We start from the raw sequence: 21,589 nt of genomic DNA, 5'->3' as shown, positions 1-21,589 counted from the left end.
TTAACACTTCACGTGATCTTGATTCCATCCCTCTATTAATTAATGAAGCCTAGGAATGTGCTGGCTTTTTTTGGCAGCTGCAGCACACCACTGGCTCTTATTTACTAGGAGTCCGAGATCCCTCATGCAATTACTACTGTTGAGCCAGGTACTACCTATTCTATACTTGTGCATTTGATTTTTCTTGCCTAAATATATAACCTTCTCTACACTTAATTTGGTTAGATATTGAAATATAGGAAAATAAGTTCAAGATGTTAAAATCCAGGGATGTTATTGCCAAGGTGTTTTTCTAGTGTAGCGTTTGTAATCCCGTAAAAACCAAACTCTTTCTATTCCAATTTTTTAAAATAAATCTTACTGAAGTAAGTAAAAGTCCAAAAAACTATTAAAATATGGATTTTTTTTAATATTTATATCCTGCCTTTTTTTTTACAAATAACTTAAGGCAGCAAGCATACCTTCCTTCTCCCATTTTCTCCACAACCACCACTCTGTGAGATGTTGATTGAGAGAATGACTGCACAAGGTCACTCAATTGGCTTTCATAACTAAGGTGGGATTAGAACTCACGGTCTCCCAGATTTTAGCTTGCCGCATTAACCATTAGATCTATAGACCTGGGTCCGTATAATATCAAACTGGATATTAGGTATTTATCCTGTTCTACAAGTTTACAGAGGTTGACATGATACTTATCTATCCTCTGATGAGTTTGAGTGAGGAACAATTGTTCATAGCAATTCATTCATTTAAGAATGAATCAGAATTGTAACCCAACCAAATTCACTAATTGCAATGGGCGAGAAAGAAAGAGAGAGAGAGGAAGGGAGGGAGGGAGGGAGGGAGGGAGGGAGGGAGGGAGGAAGGAAGGAAGGAAGGAAGGAAGGAAGGAAGGAAGGAAAGAAAGAAAGAAAGAAAGAAAGAAAGAAAGAAAGAAAGAAAGAAAGAAAGAAAGAAAGAAAGAAAGAAAGAAAGAAAGAAAGAAAGAAAGAAAGAAAGAAAGAATCTCAACACAGAACTCTGTGAAATAAGCCTAACATTCTGATCCAGAAATTTCTTGGACTGGGGTACTCTATTCTCCCACACTTTGATTTTTCCAAATTTCTACAGACTGTCAACATATTATGTACTATTAGTAATGTCCAAGGGCATTGAAAACTCAAGAGCAATCATTTGGAATGCTGTCAACCATGTTCTAACCACTAAGTCATGCTGCCTGAAGCATAGATGCAAAAGGAACTGGGCGAAGTACATGTTGGGCCTGAGAAAATTTTAGTGGCCCGCAGAGAAATCTCACCCCCAGAGCACCCCCACAAAGCAATTAATCCAGGCTGCACAGAAACACAAGGCTGTGCTGCCCACATGACCCGTGGGAACCCCCTCTGCCCACTCACTCCTTACCCAGCAAACTTGCCTGCTAAGTTGCTATTTTTCCTTTTTCTGACCATCATCTGTTCTGCACTGCCGGGAGATTTAGATTAGCTAGGAAGCAGGAAATGGTTGGATTTCTTGCTTTCTAGCTAAGCACAGCCGAACCTCCCTTAGGACTGAAGGTTTGCTTGCAAGCAAATTCAATGCAGACTCAGGGCAAGCAAATTTGAGAGACTGAGCTAGCTGATGGCAGATAGATAGATCACTGAATGATTCTGTGAGCAACTCAATCTGCCTGCTTTGCCTGATTTTGGATAAAAGTTGCTTTTTTAATTAAAAAAAATCAATATTTACATACATACGTGAGTTAATTTTATGAGTTTGCTTGCAAGCAAATTTTATGTGACAGACTGAGCTAGCCAATGGCAGATAGATAGATTTCTGAATGAATCTGTGATTCTGTGAGCAACTCAATCTGCCTTCCTGCGTTGCCTGATTTTGGGTAAAAGTTGCTCTTTTTTATAAAAAATTAAATATTTATATAAATATTTATAATATTTACATACAAGCCATACCCAGCCAGTCACATGACCAAGCCACACCCACAAATTAGGCCACGCCCACAGAACCAGTTAGTGGTCCCTGGGGTCTAAAATTATGAGTTTGGTGGTCCCCGAGGTCCAAACGGTTGGTGACCCCTGGTTTACACAACTGGTAAAAAAATTTATCCCACGTGCAGATGTTTCCTCAGTGCAGTTTGCATTTGTATTTAGGCGCAGGGCTGGCTCTCAAGCTGTGCTTTTTATATACTGCTCAAAAAAAGTAGTGGTGTTCTTCTAGATATTTGTGTAGTGATGAAAAAAAAAAGGTAGGTTTTAAATAAATCCAGAGATGAAAAATAGTTTATAGATCAAAAATACATAGTCAGATACAGATAAATTTGTTTTTAATAAAGGAGTTAATTTTCTTTCAATCCTATATAAAACAATAGCAATTAAAAACTTCATTTTTGAAAGTAAAATATTTACATATGAACAAGGGGCTGTGCAAAATTTACATAAAAAAAATGGAAAGACAGGATTTCTCTTTTTTTTCCTAAAAGACAAATAAAAAGGTGTAACAGTTTGTTGGATGTTGATAAAAAATACTGATCAGCATTCAGTTCTACACACACACACACACACACACTCACACACTCACACACACAAAGAATAAAAGGTTCAAATGCACTGGAAACTCTCCTTGCACAAGGCTCTGTTTAAATCAATGCCAGTTCGTGCACAGCAAACCTTCATTCCAATAGGATTTGCACAAGAAGAGTTCCCAGTCGCCTCTGCCCTTGAAAGCCTAACATGAGAGTTCACACAAAGAAAACCGACATATTTACAGTCATAAAAGTACTATCAATAGACAATTTAATACAATAACCTCTGAAAATATAAAGAACCAATTAGTATATTTGTAATAAAAAAATAGGTAGAAACAGGGGAATTTTGCTCTGGACATCTTTAAAGTAAGCCCATAAGCTTTGCATACAGTCTTTTAGCAAAATAATTATAGTTTACATAGCCATTTTTTTAATGTTATGTGCCAAAAATTATGTACAATTACTGACAAAATACACCAACCATTTTTTTTCAACACTTGATTTCACACTGAGAAAACTGCCTTTTTTGATGATTCCTCTCAACTCTGATTTTTTTAATTATTTAATCTAAGCTTTCACTTTCGCTAAAAAACACAGTGCAAGTAAAATATATTTATGCTGAAAAGGTATTTTTTTTCTTTTTTCTTTTTTTGTTTTAAACTTTACAGCTTTACAAACTATAGCAAATAAATGCATTTCTTTTTTTCCTTTTTTAATTTTTTTTTTTTACAGATGCTGATAAAAACATTCAGAAGAAACTCCCCTTTGTTGAGTCTTCAGAGTTGGGGTAAGGGTGCCTCTAATAAGCGAAAAATAACAAGATTAAAAAAGGAATTTTGAGGTTACGCTTAAAAATTAAATGCCGTGTAGAATTTGAACCATCTCGGGCAGGAAGGAAAAGATAAATATTTATTAAAATCAATTTATTTCACTAACTGACTTCCTTTAAAAGCTAAAGTAAAATGAGGTCACCTGCGGTAGGCATATGCACACATATATGCCTAGATGATTTGAGTTAAAGTACAATTGAAATAAAATGCACAATTAATGTTGAATTGCTACAGGATCGTCTGACACAGAGTAGCTGGTTATTTGCTAATGGTTCCCTCAGTCTCTATAATATGGCTTGTTTGACAAGAAGGCCACTCAAAGAGATGAGTTAAACTTTCAACTGTCCGCATATTGTCTCCTTTAGGCCTTTCCACGTCTCCTGACTGTCAGAGAAAGGGATCTCTTTCACACACACATCAAAAGGGTTAATGATCAATGGGAATAGAAAACGGCTCCTTGCCAAGAATTGGCTGTCTCAGGGCGGTGGTGGCTGTTGATGGGGGTGTGTGTGTTCTGATTTGGATTTAAAACAATATCCCATAGGCTTGTTACAAAAAAGGCGTAATCTGCAAATATATATAAAAAGTATCCCCAGGGTCTTCTTTTTGCCAAAAAATACCTTGATCTTCTCCTCCGCTTCTATTTAAGGAATGCTTTATAGAGCAATAATGAATGGCTTGTCTCTCGCTCGTTTTCTAAACAAAATATCAGGTCCCTGAGGTTCACCCGCGTTATCCTTTGCCGTGTAAACTGTCTGGTTGATCCGATTCCGGAGCATCCTGGTACTGCTACACTCGGACTGGATCCCTGAGGGGTGGGGAAAAAGAGAGAGAGAGAGAGAAAAGGATGTTTTTAAATCCTTCAAGCAGAATCCTCTTGGCAAAGTTGAGTACAGGCAGTCCTTGACTTACAACAGTTCACTTAGGGTTCCATTCGAAGTTACGACGGCCCTGGAGAAAAAGTGATCGACGACCAGTTTTTTTCACACTTATGACAACCGACTTGACAACTCATAAAATATTTCCATGGTCTTTTTAGAGTTGCCAACAGAAAGGGAGCAGTGAGGCAGCTTGCAAACCGAAACTGCATTCCATAAATGTTTTCAAAGATAGTAACTAGGTGACTGAAGTTTCTGCCATGCAAAATTCTAACTTGGAGAACATGTTTGATGACTCTTGGCTATGGATGTGTCCCATTGGAGAATATGAATTACAATATACCCAGAGGGTGAGGGAAAATCAGGGTCAAGGGTGATAATGAATTATGTGACTCAGAGTGGGCTACACCCAGGCAGTGCCGGACATTTTAACTCCCAATAAATCCTTTTGAAGTTTTGAAAATTTGGCTCGAGACTCATGATTTAAATGGGGGTAACTGCTGGAATCCTGACACAACTCATATTTATGAGGATTGGAGTTGGCAACCCTGAAGTTGGCCTGGCTGAGGCCATTTGGAGACTTCAGTGCTGACACACTAGAGGGATAGGGAGGAGGGGGGATACAGATAGGTAGGGTGTTGTAGTCAAAACAAAATACTTTCTCTTGGGAACCAAGGACATTCCTGCAGTTGCTCGGAAGGAGGGGACTAAAGTCACCTAGCAACTGGACAGCAACCCGATTGGACCATGGGACTGATTGTTTTGAGAAAGTGAAAAATTTTTACTGTTAATTCGGTGAAAAAACCACAGGAATAATCAGAATCGGTTTTCACCAGCCTCTGCCAATATAACATATCCAATAAACTTATTCTTTGAGGAATCTACCTGGCTCAGAGTTTTGTTTGCAACGGGTGTGTTACTTGGAACCCTGACAGGGGTGTCCCAGTGTCATGTGATCCCCTTTGGTGACCTTCTGAAAAGGCATATTTACTTAACAACCGTGTTACGAACTTATCAACTGCGGCAATTTACTTAACCACTGTGGCAAGAAAGTTCGCAAAACGGGGCAAAACTGACTTAAGGGCTATCTCGCTTAGCAATGGAAATTTGGGGCTCGATTGTGATAGTAAGTCGAGGGCTACTTGAGGTCCTCAATGAAGATGGAAATCTGCCCCTTTACCATTCTTGCTGCCCTGCAAAAGGGGCATTTAAAAGCATGCTGCCCCCAACCTGGAGTCACTTTGAATCTTCACGGACACAGACTTCAGAGGATAATTAGGACTGCAGAAAAAACAATTACTAACAACCTGCCTTCCATTGAGGCCCTGTATACTGCACAAGTCAAAAAGAGGGCTGTGAAAATATTTACAGACCCCTCACATCCCAGACCTAAACTGCTTCAACTCCTTCCCTCAAAACGACGCTATAGAGCACTGCACACCAGAACAACTAGACACAAGGAGTTTTTTCCCGAAAGCCATCACTCTGCTAAACAAATAATTCCCTCAACACTGTCCAACTAGTTACTAAGTCTGCACTACTATTACTATTAATCTTCTCATCACTCCTTATCCCCATCCCCTCCCACTTGTGACTGTATGACCGTAACTTTGTCGCTGGTATCCTTACGATTTATATTGACTGTTTCCTAGTATGATTTGATTGCTTATTGTACCCTATGACTATCATTAAGTGTTGTACCTTATGATTCTTGACTCTTGACGAATGTATCTTTTCTTTTATGTCTACTGAGAGCATTTGCACCAAGACAAATTCCTTGTGTGTCCAACCACACTTGGCCAATAAAACTTCTATTCTGTTCTGTTCTGTTCTGTTCTGTTCTATTCTATTCTATTCTATTCTAATTCTAATTCTATTCTATTCTATTGTTATTCCATATATTCTATTCTATTCTATTCTATTCTATTCTATTCTATTCTATTCTATTCTATTCTATTCAATAGCCTTGGCTGAGCTGTATGCTGTCGGTTTATTCCATCTCCTTTTTGCCATCCAAGTTAGCAGTCCTCACTACAGCTTACAGTTATGGGCTTCCATGGGTCAATTGTGTGCTGCATGAATAATTCCCTTCTTTTAATATTGAATAAGCCCTGCTCTTGATTTTCTTCCTTATGCACCTTATTTATTTATTTACCAAATTTAGACGCAGCTCTTCTCACTCACAGCTTTCTCCAAGTCACCTATGATTTTATACACCTTGATTATGTAATTCCTCACCTTTCCACCTACAGGTCGTCCTCGACTTACAACAGTTCATTTAGTGGCCATTCAAAGTTACAGCAGCACTGAGAAAAAAGTGATTTGTGACCTTTTTTTGCACAGTGACAACCTTTGCAGCATCCCCGGGGTCACCTGATCAGATTTCAGGCGCTTGGCAACTGGTTTATGTTTATGGTGGTTGTAGTGTCCAAAGGTCATGTCATTCCCCTTTTGCGACCTTATGACAAGCAAAATCAATGGGGAAGCCAGATTCACTTAACAACTGGGTTACTAACTGATCCACTGCAATGTTTCACTTAACACCTGTGGTAAGAAAGGTCGTAAAATGGGCAAAACTCACTTAACAAATTATTTACTTAGCAACAGAAATTTTAGACTCAACTGGGGTCGTAAGTTGAGGTCTGCCTGGATAAGAATCCAAAATTTTCTGGCTTTTCCTCATAGGGAATGCTTTTTAAGCATCACGATTTTTTTCAGTTATCTGTTTACTCTAGACCAGGGATCCCCAACCTTTTCGACGCCGCGGCCCGGTTCCGGCATCAGCTGGCGCCGCGGCCCGGTACGCGGCGTCAACTGGGCGCCGCCATCTTTTATGACGAAAAGGCGCTTCCGGTGGCGTCACGAAGCGCTGTTTCATCAAAAAGATGGCGGTAGCGCTCGTGAGCTTTTTCGGGTAGAAATGGCTTTCTACCGGAAAAGCTCACCGAAAGCGCTTGGCGCCGCCATCTTTTATGACGAAACAGCGCTTCCGGTGAGCTTTCTACCGGAAAAGCTCACCAGAAGCGCTTTTTACCAAAAAGATGGCGGCACCCACAACCAGCGGCCGGTAAGGCTTGTTCCGCGGCCCGGTACCGGTCCGCGGACCGGCGGTTGGGGACCCCTGCTCTAGACCATCTGGATTTAATCTACTTCCATTTCATTAATCATATAGTGTTCTTTACATGTATCTGCACAGTACAGGTGGTCCTTGACTTACGACCACAATTCAGGCAAAACTTTTGGTTGCTAAGTGAGGCAGCTGTCCCTTGAAAAAACACCTTTGGGACAACCATGACCTGGATGACTGAGAATCTCCATAGACGAGGGAATCAGTTAAGTGAGTTGTACCTCATTTTATGACCTTCTTGGCACAGTTGTTAAATGAATCATACAGTTGTTAAGTAAACATTGTAAACATACAAGTAAACAATGTAAACATTGACTTTGTTCATTGGAAATCAGCTGGGATGGTTAGAAATGGTGATTACATGACTTCAGGACACTGTATAAATCCGTGGTGGGATTCAAATAATTTAACAACTGGTTCTCTGCCCTAATGATTTCTTCCAACAGCCAGTTCACCAAACTGAACGCAGTACTCTAGGTGTGGTCTTACTAAGTTAACAACCAGTTCTCCCAAACTGGTGTGAACTGGCTGAATCCCACCACTGGTATAAATGCCAGTTGCCAAGTACCTGAGTTTTGATCAGATGACTGTGAGAATGTTGCAATGGTTGTAAGCATGAAAACCTGTCATAGGTCATTTTTTTGAGTGATGTTGTAATTTCAAACAGTCACTAAACAAATGATTGTAAGTCAAGGACTACCTGTATAGACTTCTACAATTACATTACTTTAAAAAGTATCTTTACTAATCTCTGATTACTAATCTGCAATGTTTCACCACGGCATGTTTTTATTCTGGTGAGCATTCATACATCTACATATAGTATTTTATTACATCTACACATAGTATTTTATTAAAACACAGATACCATATAAAGAACAGTACTCTCTCATATTCAAGCGTGGCAAAGTTCCTAAAGTTTGCTATTACAGACACCTGAAAGTGCCTTTGTATATTAACTTTCTGTATAATAAAAGACAAAGGAAAGTGGGGTTCGTATAATAATTTCACAGATATAGAAGTCCTAGCTTTACATCCTAATCAAGTCAGTTCAGGTTACATTTTTGATTTAACTCTGTTGAGATATTGGCTTTTCTGGAATCAGACTTGTAACAATTCAGAAATTGCCCAGTTAAATGTTTGTCACTGCACCAAAGCAAAAGAAACAACAACAACAAAAAAACATTCCTCAAGGATAGGAGTGACTTATTAAGAGAAAATAAAAAGAGGATGGCAGAGTTTCTTCATTCCTATGAAAATATATGGAGACAGTAAATATCTGTAACCAGAAGGTGGCACATAAAAACCAGAAAACTAATTTATATTATGACTTTTAAAAAGCATGGGAGCTAAAGATACTTAGGAGTAAAAACTTTTGATAGTCTACGCATTGTGCAAATACTAGGCCTCTCAAAATATCCAGTAAAAATCAGGAGGAACAAGGCTAAAAAAAACTAGGACTGATATGACTTGTGGACTTCAACTCCCGTGCTGGCTTAGGAATTCTGGGAGTTGAAGTCCACAAGTCATAAAGGGGCCATAGTTCCCATTCCCTGGACTAGTGAAACTGAGAACTGGTGGGACATTTCTCTTGTCTGGAATAGAAGTGAAAGGAACAGCATGTTCTAAATGAACACAAGCAATAAAAATCGGGATGGGCTTACACTGCCTTTTTAAGAATAAACACATCTCCACAGAAATCCAAAGGAGTGACCTGGGTGATACTGTTGAGAGACGATCTGTTTAAAATAAGGGCAAGATGAAATTAAAAGCAGTCTGTAAACTATTATTGCTTTTGCCACCGACCATCCAAGCAAGAAGGTGAGATTGGCTTTCTTAAAAGCAATCTACATATCTTTTCAAAATGGTATGATGCAACGAAGATGGGAAACTGTGGGGCTTAGTTGTTTAGCTCAACTAAATAATATCATCGGTATGAAGGTAAAGTAGGATTTAATCTCCGTTTATCTATTTACAATGAAACAGAAAACAGTACCCTAATGAAGGAGCTACCAAGAAGAAAGCCACATCCCTACCAAAACTACCAATGCCAGGTGCTGTATATAAACAGAAAGCAAACCCTACACTCACTCACACTGATGATGTTACCTAGTTGCAAGCTCAAGAAGCATCAAGGACTCCCTAGTTCAACCCTGAGCTACAGATATTCTATTTGATTGGAATGATGGGAAACTCTAGTTAACCCAACATATATTGGGGTAAAAACCCTACCAAGTATATCCTCCTATGACATTCCTAACTTGTTTTCATTGCCACTTTTTCCTTCTTAAAGTAGAAGACAGAAGGGGATCAATTATTCTAATTTAGGTTTAACCATAGAGATGCCTTACTAGATTAAGTGGAAGAACCAAATGTGCTTTTTCAAAAGGCAACTGGACTTTCTTGGTTTTTCCTTGAAGATGTTTCAGATTGAAGGAGCTTCTGGGATGATTAGCAAAACATCTTCAGCAAAAAACAAAGTAACTCCAGTTGCCTCTTGAAAAAGCACCTTTGAGACAACCATAACCCGGATGGCTGAAAATCTCCACAGACACTAAATGGAAGGAATACTGAAGAAGTGACTGTATAATGCTGGAATTCTGGATTTCACAAGAAAGTATAAGATCATACTTTGGACTTTTTTTAAAAAAAAATGCCAGTTTTTTAATAAATTCAGAGCAACGATTAGCAGGATGCAATGGCAGGAAAAACTAACGGAATGAATTAAATATTGGTGGAATTTCCAAAACTGCAAACCTTTTTAATAAAGAAAAATGCAGACACAGAGAAGAAGCCAACATCCTTGCATAAGTACTTTAGTGACCATCACAAAGAATATGTGGCAGGAAGAAACAGGTAACTAAGAGAGATTACATATGGGTGGATTTCTTGTGCAGAGCTGTGTTAACGGGAAAGATTCAAGATTGCTTTAGCAAAGGATGCTAAGAACCTTTGCTTTAAAAAAAAACTAGATTTGTTCAGAACAAAAATCACTAAATCAACTGCTCAGTAAGCATGGCTAAAGGATGGATGATCAAGAAAAGACAGGTAACCTTCAACTTACAACCATTTGGGTTAATTTATGGTCATAAGTCAAGGACTACTTGCATTCACTCCTATTGTAGCTTGGTCTTCTCTGAGAACATAACTCTTTCACTTAGTAATTATTCTTCACCATCCATTCTTTTCCCCTTCTAAATCCATGTTTCTTTGATCTGTGTTAGAGGTGTCATCTTAGCTTCCTTGCTTCTAATGCTGGACTAGAATTGATATAATTCCACCTCATTTTTCCCTGAACTGACCTCCAAGTAGCAATAACTATAAAATCCCGTTCAGTCATCCTTTACCTGCAGTTATCTACCTCATGCCAAGACTTACCTCCTGCAGACAACAATCACATTGAGAAAACCACAATCTGCAGGAACCTGGTAGCATCTGAGGGATATCAGCAGGAATGAGTTTTATCCAGAGCAGTTGAATGGTTCAGAGAACACCTAGATGTGGCTAAGTTTTTTCCTAAACCTGTTTCGGGGGGATTCTGAAAAAAAACTTGTGCTTCAAGTTACTTCACCTTACTGCCTTTCAAAAAAATATCTTTCCTAGCCTGTCTTCAGTTATCGGTTAATTTTCAACCAGCAAAGGACAGATTGGTGGACAGATTTATTTATTTTTAGAAAATTTTATACCTCAATTTTAAAACAGAAAGAGAAAAGTAAATGGAAGGCAATCTGTTAAAAATAAAGCAGAAAATCTTTGAGAAACTTGGGTAAGCCTTGAGATATGTAGACCAAAATATCTCAAGGCTTAACCAGATTTACCCTGCTTAGCAGGAAATTTTGGGCTCAGTTAAAAAAAAAAAAATGGCAGATTTTGCGCCTGGAATGAATCTGAGAACAGCCATGCTGGATTAGGCCAAAGTTCAATTTAAACCTGCACTTTTGATGGGCTACCACAGAGAGGAAGGGTCAAGCTATTTTCTAAAGCAGCGGTCGTCAACCGGTGGGCCACGGCCCACTAGTGGGTCATGAGAAAATTTTGGAGGGCCGCAGAGAAATCTCACCCCCAGGACATCCCCCCCAAAGCAATTAATCCAGGCTGTGCAGAAACACAAGGCTGCACCACCCACATGGCCCGTGGGAACCCTCCCTGGCCACTCACTCCTTACCCGACAAACTTGCCTGCTAAATTGCTATTTTTCCTTTTTCCGACCATCATCTGTTCTGCTGTACTGGGAGATTTAGATTAGTTAGGAAGTAGGCAATGGTTGGATTTCTTGCTTTCTAGCTAGTCTTTAGATCTTCGGCTCAGCACAGCTGAACCTCCCTTAGGACTGAAGGTTTGTTTGCAAGCAAATTCAGTGCAAACTCACGGCAAGCAAATTTGAGAGACTGAGCTAGCCGGTGGCAGATAGATAGATCACTGAATGACTCTGTGAGCGACTCAATCTGCCAGCTTTGCCTGATTTGGGGTAAAAGTTGCTCTTTTTTTACAAAAAAATCAATATTTACATGCATGGTGTGTTGTGAGTTAATTTTGTGAGTTTGCTTCCTAGCAAATTTTATGAGTTTGCTTGCAAGCAAATTTTATGTAACAGATTGAGCTAGCCAATGGCAGATAGATAGATCTCTGAATGAATCTGTGATTCTGTGAGCAATTCAATCTGCCTGCCTACTTTGCCTGATTTGGGGTAAAAGTGCTCTTTTTTAAAATAAAAAATTCAATATTGATATAAATATTTATAGTATTTACATACAAGCCATGCCCAGCCAGTCACATGACCACCAAGCCACACCCACAAATTAGGCCACGCCCACAGAACCGGTTAGTGGTCCCTGGGATCTAAAATTATGAGTTTGGTGGTCCCTGACGTCCAAAAGGTTGGCGACCCCTGTTCTAAAGCACCTGAAGGCCAAACGAGGAATAATGGATGGATACTGAACAAGGAGAGATTTAACCTGGAAATAAGGAGAAATTTTCTGACAGTGAGAACAAACAACTGATGGAACAGAAGTTGCCTTCAGAAGTTGTGGGAGCTTCATCACTTGAGGAGAGATTGGACTGCCATCTGTCAGAAATGGTGTAGGGCAGGGGTGGGCAAACTACGGCCTGCGGGCCACATCCGGCCCGTTGGTCTGTCCAATCCGGCCCGCCCCTGAAAAAAAATCGCTGGGCGTGGCGTATTGCCCTGTGCCGCATGGCCCCAAAGCTGCAAAACAGTGCGGAGCGCTCTCGGGGGTAGGAAAGAAAGAAGAACTTTGCAAAGGCCTCGGCTGGGAGTTTGAAATCACCTTCGAGTGCGACCTCTCCGAAGGTGAGTCCCCGCCGATCCCTTTTTTTCCGGGCTTCAGGCTTAAACTTTGCAAAGGCAAAGTTTGCAGGCGGGAGCGTCTTCCGGCCGAGGAGCGGGAAGGTTCCGCCCAGCGGGCGGGCGGGCTGCTTGGAGCCACCTAAAGCTAGGCCGCTGCTGGTGGAGCCTTGCCCTGCCTTGGTGCCCCATTTCCCGGCTTGGCGGTCCTGCTCGGGCGGCATTTTAAAAGCCTGCTCCCAGCACCGAGCAACTTCCCAGCAACTTGCGGCTTCCTTTTTCCTCGCGGGCGTCGTGCCTGGCCCGAGCTGCGCGGCGGAGGGAAGCCCGGCGGGCGGGCGGGCTGCTTGAGGCGACCGGCGGTGCTCCGGCAGCAGCAACAGGCAGTTCCGCCCGGGCTCCACTCAGGTGTCCGGCTGGGGCTGTCAGGAGTTGCTACCGCCAGCGCAGCTCCGCTCCCGTGTTGCCTTGGGAAGGAAAAGGCAAAACCAGGAGCCGCTGAGCCTGAGCCTCTGGTGCCGCTGCTGCCGTTGCAAAGCACTGCCGCGGCTCTTCCTTTTGCCTTTCCCTTCCCGAGGCAACGCAGGATTGGAGCCGCGGAGCTGCGTCGGCGGTAGCAACTCCTGACTCAGGGGCCTCCGAGGGGAGGAAGGAGGAGAAGAGGGGGGAAAGGGTGGGGGGCGATTCCCAAAAAATCTTGTGCTGACCCGGCCCGTCTGTCAAATTTTAAAAGTCAATGCGTCCCCGAGCCAAAGTTTGCCCACCCCTGGTGTAGGGTCTCCTACTTGGGCAGGGGGTTGGCCTAGATGACCTACAAGGTCCCTTCCAAGTCTGTTAATATGAGCCAAGCAAAGATGCCTGAAGTACAGATAGTCCTCAACTTAACAACAGTTCATTTAGTGACTGTTCGAAGTTACAATGGCACTGAAAAAAGTGAGTTTTGACCTTTTTTCGCATTATGTCCATTACAGCATCTCCATGGACTGATGAACAAAATTCAGACGCTTGGCAACTGACTCATATGCACAATGGCTGCTGAGTCCTGAGGTCATGTGATCCCCTTTTGCCACCTTCTGACAAGCAAAATCAATGGGGAAGATAGATCCACTTAAGAACCCTGTTACTAAGTTAATGACTGAAGTAATTCACTTAACAAACCTGGCAATAAAGGTCATAAAATGAGGCAAAATTTATTTCACAAATTTCTCACTTAGCAAAAGAAATTTTGGGCTCGATTGCAGTTGTAAGTCAAGGACTACCTGTATAAATACAAGGTTTACACAAGATGAATACAAGATAGGGAATTGGAGAATCTAGCTTGCATAGAACAGTTTGAACGTGCCTGAGGTAAAACTTGACCTAAAATGTGTCAAAACCTATCAATATTGCCTTTACTGTCTGCAGGGAATGTCACATATGATGTGGGCATACTAAGGTAGTAATATAAACTACAGGTAGTCTTCAATTTATGACCACAACGGAGCCCAAAATTTCTGTTACTAAGTGAACCATTTGTTAAATGAATTTTGTCTCCATTTGACAACTTTTCTGGCCACAGTGGTTAAATATGAGCCAGACATCAAGTGTCCGAATTTCAATCACGTGACTATGTGGATGTTGCAATGGTCATAAGTGTGAAAAACAGTCAGAGGTCAGTAAATGAACTTTGAACAATCACTAAATGAAGGATTGTAAGTCAAGGACCACCTGTACATCTCTCTAGAAAAATGTTATGGGAAAGCTTTTATTGGCCAGAGCTATGACGGGTGGCAGAGATCTATATCAATGTGCTCATCAGGGGACAATTATGCTGCATGGAAGCCTACAATTTGGAATGCAGAAGGAGTAATTATCACTAAATTAATGAGTGGAAAAAAAGACCAGAATCTGAGATTGGCTTTTTAGTTTAGTACAATCAATTACATACACTAAAGTAAAAGTAGAACGGGTGTAGGAAGAGAAAATAGAAACCCAGCATGAGAGAAAATTAACTAATCAGCCAACAGAATGAACCGAGCACGAACATGTTGCTTGGATCAAAGGATTACATTACAAAATGTAAAAGAAGTGTGTAGAGTTGCACTAATGGGGAGTAAGAAGAAGAAAAAGAGTGTTTCAGAGAAGGCATAGACTAAGTGGAAATAGTAGGACATTGGGGAAGTGATTGTGAAATGCTGGTGTTCTGGATTTCATAAGAAACTATAACGATGGCTATAATAATTATTGCAAGTTATACAGAAATTATAAAAATATTAGATTAAATACATGAATTTGCATACCTATGTAGAATACTTATTAAAGATAGCAATAGCAATAGCACTTAGACTTATATACCGCTTCCCAGTGCTTTCCAGACCCCTCTAAGCAGTTTACAGAGCCAGCATGTTGCCCCCAACAATCTGGGTCCTCATTTTACTGACTTCGGAAGGATGGAAGGCTGAGTCAACCTTGAGCCGGTGAGACTCGAACTGCTGGCGGTTGGCAGAGTTAGCCTGCAATACTGCATTCTAACCAGGGGTGGGACTCTCCCGGTTCAGACGAACCCCTAGCACCGATGATCAGCTGGCTCTGAACTTGTTCGCTCCAATGATCATGTGGGCCCACCTGCCCTCTTCTGCACTGTACTCACCTATATCTGCTCAGCGGATTCGCGCAGCAGAGCAAATTGCCATGCCTCCGCTGTGTTACTTCCCCGAAGTAACATCGAAGGTAAGTAATTTCAGAAGCTGTATACACACACATGCGCGCAAAGCACACGATTAGCAAACCAGTTGTTCCACCGGCAGCATCCCACCGCTGATTCTAACCACTGCACCACCCCAGCTCATAGTGTGGTGAGCCATGGGAAAAGATGGGAAAACAACATTTTAAAATGTTGGCAGATGCTGGCAGAGAGACAGTGGATAGCATATTTTGGTCTCCATGATATAAAAAAGATGTTGAGATTCTAGAAAGAGCACAGGGAAGAGCAACAAAGATGATTGGGCGAGTGTGCATGCGAAAACATATGAAGAATGGTTGCAGGAATTGGGTATGTCTAGTTTCATGAAAAGAAGGCCCAGGGGTGACATGACAGCAGTGTTCCAATATTTGAGGGGTTACCACAGAGAAGAGGGAGTCAACCTATTCTCTAAAGCATTTGAAGACAGGACAAGTAGCAATGGGTGGAAACTAATCAAGAAGAGATCCAACTTAGAACTAAGGAGAAATTTCCTGACAGTTAGAACAATTAACCCATGGAATGTCTTGCCTCCAGAAGCTATGCATGCTCCAACACTGGAGATTTTAAAGAAGAGATTGGAAAATCACTTGTCCAAAATGATATAGAGTTTTCTGCCTGAGCAAGGGGTTGGACTAGAAGACCTCCAAGGTCCTATCCAATTGTTACTCTGTTATAAAATCAGTGGGCATTTACATAAATAATTCTGCCCACTTTGATATATGTGACAGCAGTATATGCCAAGTCTGTAGAGATTCTCAGTCACCCAGGTCATGGTCGTCCCAAAGGTACTTTTTCAGGGGGCAATTGGACTTTCCTTTTTTTTCTTTGAAGATGTTTCGCCTTTCATCAGAGAAGCTTCTTCAACTCTTTTGGGTTTTAGGGTGGGGGTTTTATATGTAACAGAAAGAATAAAAAGGAATCTTCTAGCGCAGTGGTCGCCAACCAGTGGGCTGCGAGAAAATTTTGGTGGACCGCAGAGAAATGTCACCCCCAGAGCAGCCCCCCAAAGAAATTAACCCAGGCTGCACAGAAACACAAGGCTGCCTCGCCCACATGGCCTGCGGGAACCCTCCCCGCCCACTCACTCCTTACCCGGCAAACTTGCCTGCTAAATAGCTATTTTACCGACCATCAGCTGTTCTGCTGTGCCGGGAGATTTAGATTAACTAGGAAGCAGGAAATGGTTGGATTTCTTGCTTTCTAGCTAGTCTTTAGATCTTTGGCTCTGCTTTTAAGCACAGCCGATCCTCCCTTAGGATTGAAGGTTCTATTATTCAGTGCAGACTCACCGCAAGCCAATTTTATGTGACAGACTCAGGTAGCCAATGGCAGATAGATAGATTCTGTGAGCAACTCAATCTGCCTGCCTGCTTTGCCTGATTTTGGGTAAAAGTTGCTTTTTAAATAAAAATGCAATATTTACATACATGGTGTGTTGTGAGTTAATTTTGTGAGTTTGCTTGTTAGCAAATGTTATGAGTTTGCTTGCAAGAAAATTTTATGTGACAGACTGAGCTAGCTGATGGCTGATAGATCTCTGAATGAATCTGTAATTCTATGAGCAACTCAATCTGCCTACCTACTTTGCCTAATTTTGGATAAAAGTTGCTCTTTTTTTATAAAATATTCAATATTTATATAAATATTTATAATATTTACATACAAACCATGTCCAGCCAGTCACATGACCACCAAGCCACACCCACAAATTAGGCCACACCTACAGAACCAGTTAGTGATCCCTGGGATTTAAAATTATGAGTTTGGTGGTCCCTGAAGTCCAAAAGGTTGGTGACTCCTGTTCTAGCATGACATAAAATCCTATTATAAAAGAGTAACTTATAATACTTTTCTCTCACTCTGACAGGATAGTGGGGGTGAGAAGTCAAACATCTTCCAAGAAAAAACAAGACAGTCCAGTTGCCTCCTGAAAAAGCACCTTTGGGACACTATATGCCAAAAGACAAAAGAAATATAATGACAATGGAAGACACAAGGTTCAGAACAATTCAGTACTACATGAAGATTAAGTACAAAAGTGAGTGATCAGTATGAAAAGAGTATATTGTGGTGCTTTTTCAGAAACGGAAGAAGTGAATAAAATATATGTGGAAGAGCGAATGGGCCAAGAAGGGAAATATTGAGAAAGTTGGCATCGGATGGTGGTAAGATCCTCACTATGAGTGATGAAAATTAAAGGCAATGAATGTATGGAGCAAAACTCCTCCACAATATAGAAAGGTATGAAAGGGAATACTGAACAGTGTTGCTTTTATATATTGTTCTGTTCTTTTTCAAAAAAAAATATTTATTTTATTAAATTTATTTGAAGACTCTGGGTGGCTTATAAAATTAAAACATTGAATTCTTCTTCTTATTGCGTGTCTTCTTGTGTGTGTTTGTCAACTTTCTACAGTAAGAGCAAGGAATTATTTTGCCAAGATAGAAAAATCAGTATTTCATATTCCTTCTGGTATTTGAAGTCTTGCCAATTTGTTAATTGTGTTAATAAAATGGATTCTCTCTTTCATGGCTGATTGGTAGGGATTCATTTAGTAGCTAAATAGATCCTGAACGGCCCTGCTTAAAGGTGATTTGTATATTCTTAACATTCTTTGGACATTAGCAAACCACTGGCAATACGCTTTCTCTTCAAACAAAAAAACAAGAAACAAAAATGCACGGGCCCATTAAGATAGACAAGGGAAGCTCAGTGTGCAACAGCAGCCAGACAGCTGTGAGTTCATTAGAGCCAAAGCAGCTGGTTCTTAATTAAACAAACAAAAGCTTCAATTCAGGCAGCCTGCACTTCATTTGGCTATCCGGGGGAACTGATTAATTTAAAGAAACTCAATTAATCAGTTTGTTGAAGTGCAAGCAAGACTTTTTTGGGGGGGGCGTGTTTCAAAACCAGTTTTGGAGCTTTTAAAAATGTGATTTTAAACTTAAAACGTCCATGCACAGACTTGCATAGGGTTGCATCCAAACTGAGCGGCACTCTGAACAAACCCTAATATTTGAAACCAGCCAGATAAATAAGAACTTATTCTCTGCTGAAAGGACAGCTATCTTCAGGCATGGCTTAAGGGCAGGTCAGTGCAAGTTAAAACTTTTCCTCTGGAAAGAAACAATGATCAAACAATGATCTGGAACAGTGTATATCGAAGTGAGCCATATACCAAAAGAGCTCTCCCAAGATATGCTCCTGGTGGTACCAGGGAGCATAGGGATATTATTTCTAATACTCCAACTCCGTCTTTAGAACAGATACAAATTGCAAACTTCAATGGATTTAATGGGAAAGAACTGCTCCTTCTCCCATCTAACAATTGTTTTTGTTATTCAGTTGCTAAGTCATGTCTGACTCTTTAAAAAAAAAAAAAACCACGGACGGCCCCACCTAACCGCCACTATTTCCCGGAGTTTGCCCAAATCCATGTTCACTGTGTCAAAGACATTAATCATCTCCTCTTCTGCCGTCCCCTTCTCCTTTTGCCTTCAATCTTTCCCAACATCAGGGTATTTCCCAAGGAGCCCTCTCGCCTCATTAGGTGGCCAAATTATTCTAGGTTCTGCTTCAGTAGCTGTCCTTCTAACGATGGGTGGCTCAAATTTCAGGAATAGAGGAAAACAAATCCTCTCTATGAAAATGGGACAAAAACTAGTTTATTAGACAGGGAGATGGGAATTAAACAGGGATAGTGGATGGCCTTCTTGCCTAGGGCGCTGAAGGGAAGGTTAAATGGAAGGGGCAAGGGAACTGGCCCCATGTTTAATTCAAGTCTCACACACATACACGCACATAAGCACTGCAGGAGTAACACTGAGCAAACGTAACTCCAAACTTCGTTTCCTGTTACATTTTTTTTTTTTTTTTAAAAGCTGGAAACTGCCAAAGGAATACAAAAGAAGAAGCCATCCCAACGCTGATACACCTTGAAATGATAAAGCCAGCTTTCTTTGAAGAACCTTCAAAAAAAAAAAAAAAAAAACCTTAAAAGCTAAGCTTCTGCCTGTCAAAACTTAAACCCACAACTGCTGAAAAGGAAACCGCCAGCCCTTAAAAGCCTGTAATAAATTAATTTTGCTGGGGATAAAATGGAGTTTTCTCTTCAACTGAAGGTAGGAAGATGTACTTAAACTCCTGAAAAGTAGGATTTGGAAAAGCGCAGGTGTTTGCAAAGAGAATTCTTCTCCCATACCTCTGTCCCTGATCCAGACCCTGGAGAATCCAGTTTCCTTTTCCTTCTGGGTCCTATTGCAGCCAATGCAGTCAAGTTAGCATCCCTCTGTCGCATTTGTGCTAGTTCCTGTTGTTGCATCTGAGTTTGGTAAAACATAATTATCATTATTTCCTTGCAGTTTTTATTCCCACTTATATGCTTTTTTTTTATAAATACAATCACTCTTTCATAGTTGAATGTATATGTTCTGATTCCAAAATGGTAAATATAGCTTAAACATACCTCCTTGGCCTTTTGTTTCAATCTAAGCTGCTCCGGATCTTCTTGTCTAGATCGAGACTGTGTTGATTTTAAAAAAATGGAGGAGAGAAGAGGGGAGAGGGAGGAAAGAAAGAGAGTCTTTTAAAATTACGTTTTAAAATGATGTTTAAAGAAATAGTATATTTTTAAACAACATCCACTCACATCGTTACAAGGAATCCTCAACTTATAACTGTAATTGAGCCCAGAACTGCAATCATTAAGCTGCTGTAGTCGTAAGTTGAAATATCACATGGCCAGATTTGAAGTTACAACTGTATTTTATGATGGTCATTAAGCCATTGTGGTAATCATTAAGTGAATGGAATGGTTGTTAAATAAATTCATTTTCCCCAATGGGCAATTTATGCCACAAGCCAGAAGTAAATGCCAGAAAACAGCAAAAAAAATGTTGCAAATCACGGCGACATGTCCCAAGACATTGCTAACGGCAATAAAAGTGAGTCAGTTGCCAACCACTCAAAATATAATCAGGTGACCATCGGGGAAGATATTTGCAACAATCATAACTCAAAAACAGGTTGTAAGTAACCCTGGGGTATTTGGTTATAACTTCAGTCATTAAGTGACCAGCGGTAAGTTGAGGATTACTTTAAATGAAGTAGGACATCAATGGATGGACACTAATCAAGGAGAGAAACAATTTAGGACTAAGGATAAATTTCCTGACAGTTAGAACCATTAATCAGTAGAACAACTTCCCTCCAGAAGGTGTGAATGCTCCAACACTGGAAGTTTTAAAGAAGATGCTGGATAACCATTTGTCTGAAGTGGTATAGGGTTTCCTGCCTAGGCAGGGGGTTGGACTAGAAACCTTCAAGATCCCTTCCAACTCTGTTATTCTATTCTATACCTTGAGCTTTAAGAATAGATTAATGGGCCATTTAAAAACAATTATGTCATGTATGGCTAATCAGAAGAAGAAAATTTGGATCCAGTTGATTCAGATCCAGCCATTCACCAACCCAGTCATACTTTGCCTCTTCTTCCTCCTCTTCTTTCCCTAATTAGCCCATATAAAAATCATTCCTTTTCTGCCATTCAGAACGCTTCCGAGTTCCATTCAACAAAAAATTGTACTATTTCTTTTCCCCAAACACATTTTAGAATGAATGTGACTCAGTTCTGCCCAGTGCTGAAGGAGGGGAACAGGTGCTACCGAGTCCACCAAATTCCTTTCCTGTCCTTCCAGCTAGGCAGGTTTAGGAAGGCCAGTCGATTTTCTGCAACAAGTCAATGGAACAGGCTAGGCTCAGACACAAAAACTGGAAGGAGGCCTTTGTGGGATCCAATCACAGTGGGGGAAAAAAATATTTAAAGGGGGAGGGGGAGGAGGAAAGATTTTGCACGTATTTTACATGGTGAGAACTGGAGATGAACTGAAGTCCTACTATTTTCAGGTTTTAGAAAGCAAGCATTAGGAAAGAGAAGGAATATATTTTTCTAGGAGCATGAAATCAGTAAGGAGAGCTGTATGTATGTATGTATGTATGTATGTATGTATGTATGTATGTGTGTGTGTGTGTGTGTATGTATGTATACACACACACACACATTTCTCCTCTGTAATAGATGGCTTACAATTTAAATAAACCAGTCTGAAATATCAGACGATTGAAAAAAGGAAAAAAATTAAATGCTAACCAATCATTAACATTGTTGTGGTTCGCCGGCAGCAGGTGCGGACAGCTGAGGTCTCAG

General features: G+C 40.6%; 1 protein-coding gene across 3 annotated transcripts in view; it reads right to left on the bottom strand.

Moving 5' to 3' along the window:
- Positions 1-2,303: 2,303 nt before the first annotated feature.
- Positions 2,304-21,589, bottom strand: part of TAF4 (TATA-box binding protein associated factor 4) — an 88,427-nt gene continuing 69,141 nt past the window's right edge. For all 3 annotated transcript variants that reach the window (XM_026664901.2, XM_087959199.1, XM_026664902.2), the window contains exons 14-16: positions 19,850-19,906; positions 19,586-19,705; positions 2,304-4,159 (exon numbers count right to left, since the gene is read on the bottom strand). In XM_026664901.2, coding sequence (XP_026520686.1) covers positions 3,992-4,159; positions 19,586-19,705; positions 19,850-19,906 — 345 coding nt within the window. In that variant the 3' untranslated portion in view covers positions 2,304-3,991. The remainder of the gene's footprint in view (positions 4,160-19,585; positions 19,706-19,849; positions 19,907-21,589) is intronic.

Source organism: Notechis scutatus, chromosome 3 (genome assembly GCF_049901735.1).
Source record: "Notechis scutatus isolate UNSWTSFEM ecotype Mainland chromosome 3, rNotScu1.2, whole genome shotgun sequence".
NCBI classification, from domain to species: Eukaryota; Metazoa; Chordata; class Lepidosauria; order Squamata; family Elapidae; genus Notechis; species Notechis scutatus.
The sequence above is the reverse complement of the archived record's forward strand: the minus strand, read 5'-3'. Positions and strand labels throughout refer to the sequence as shown.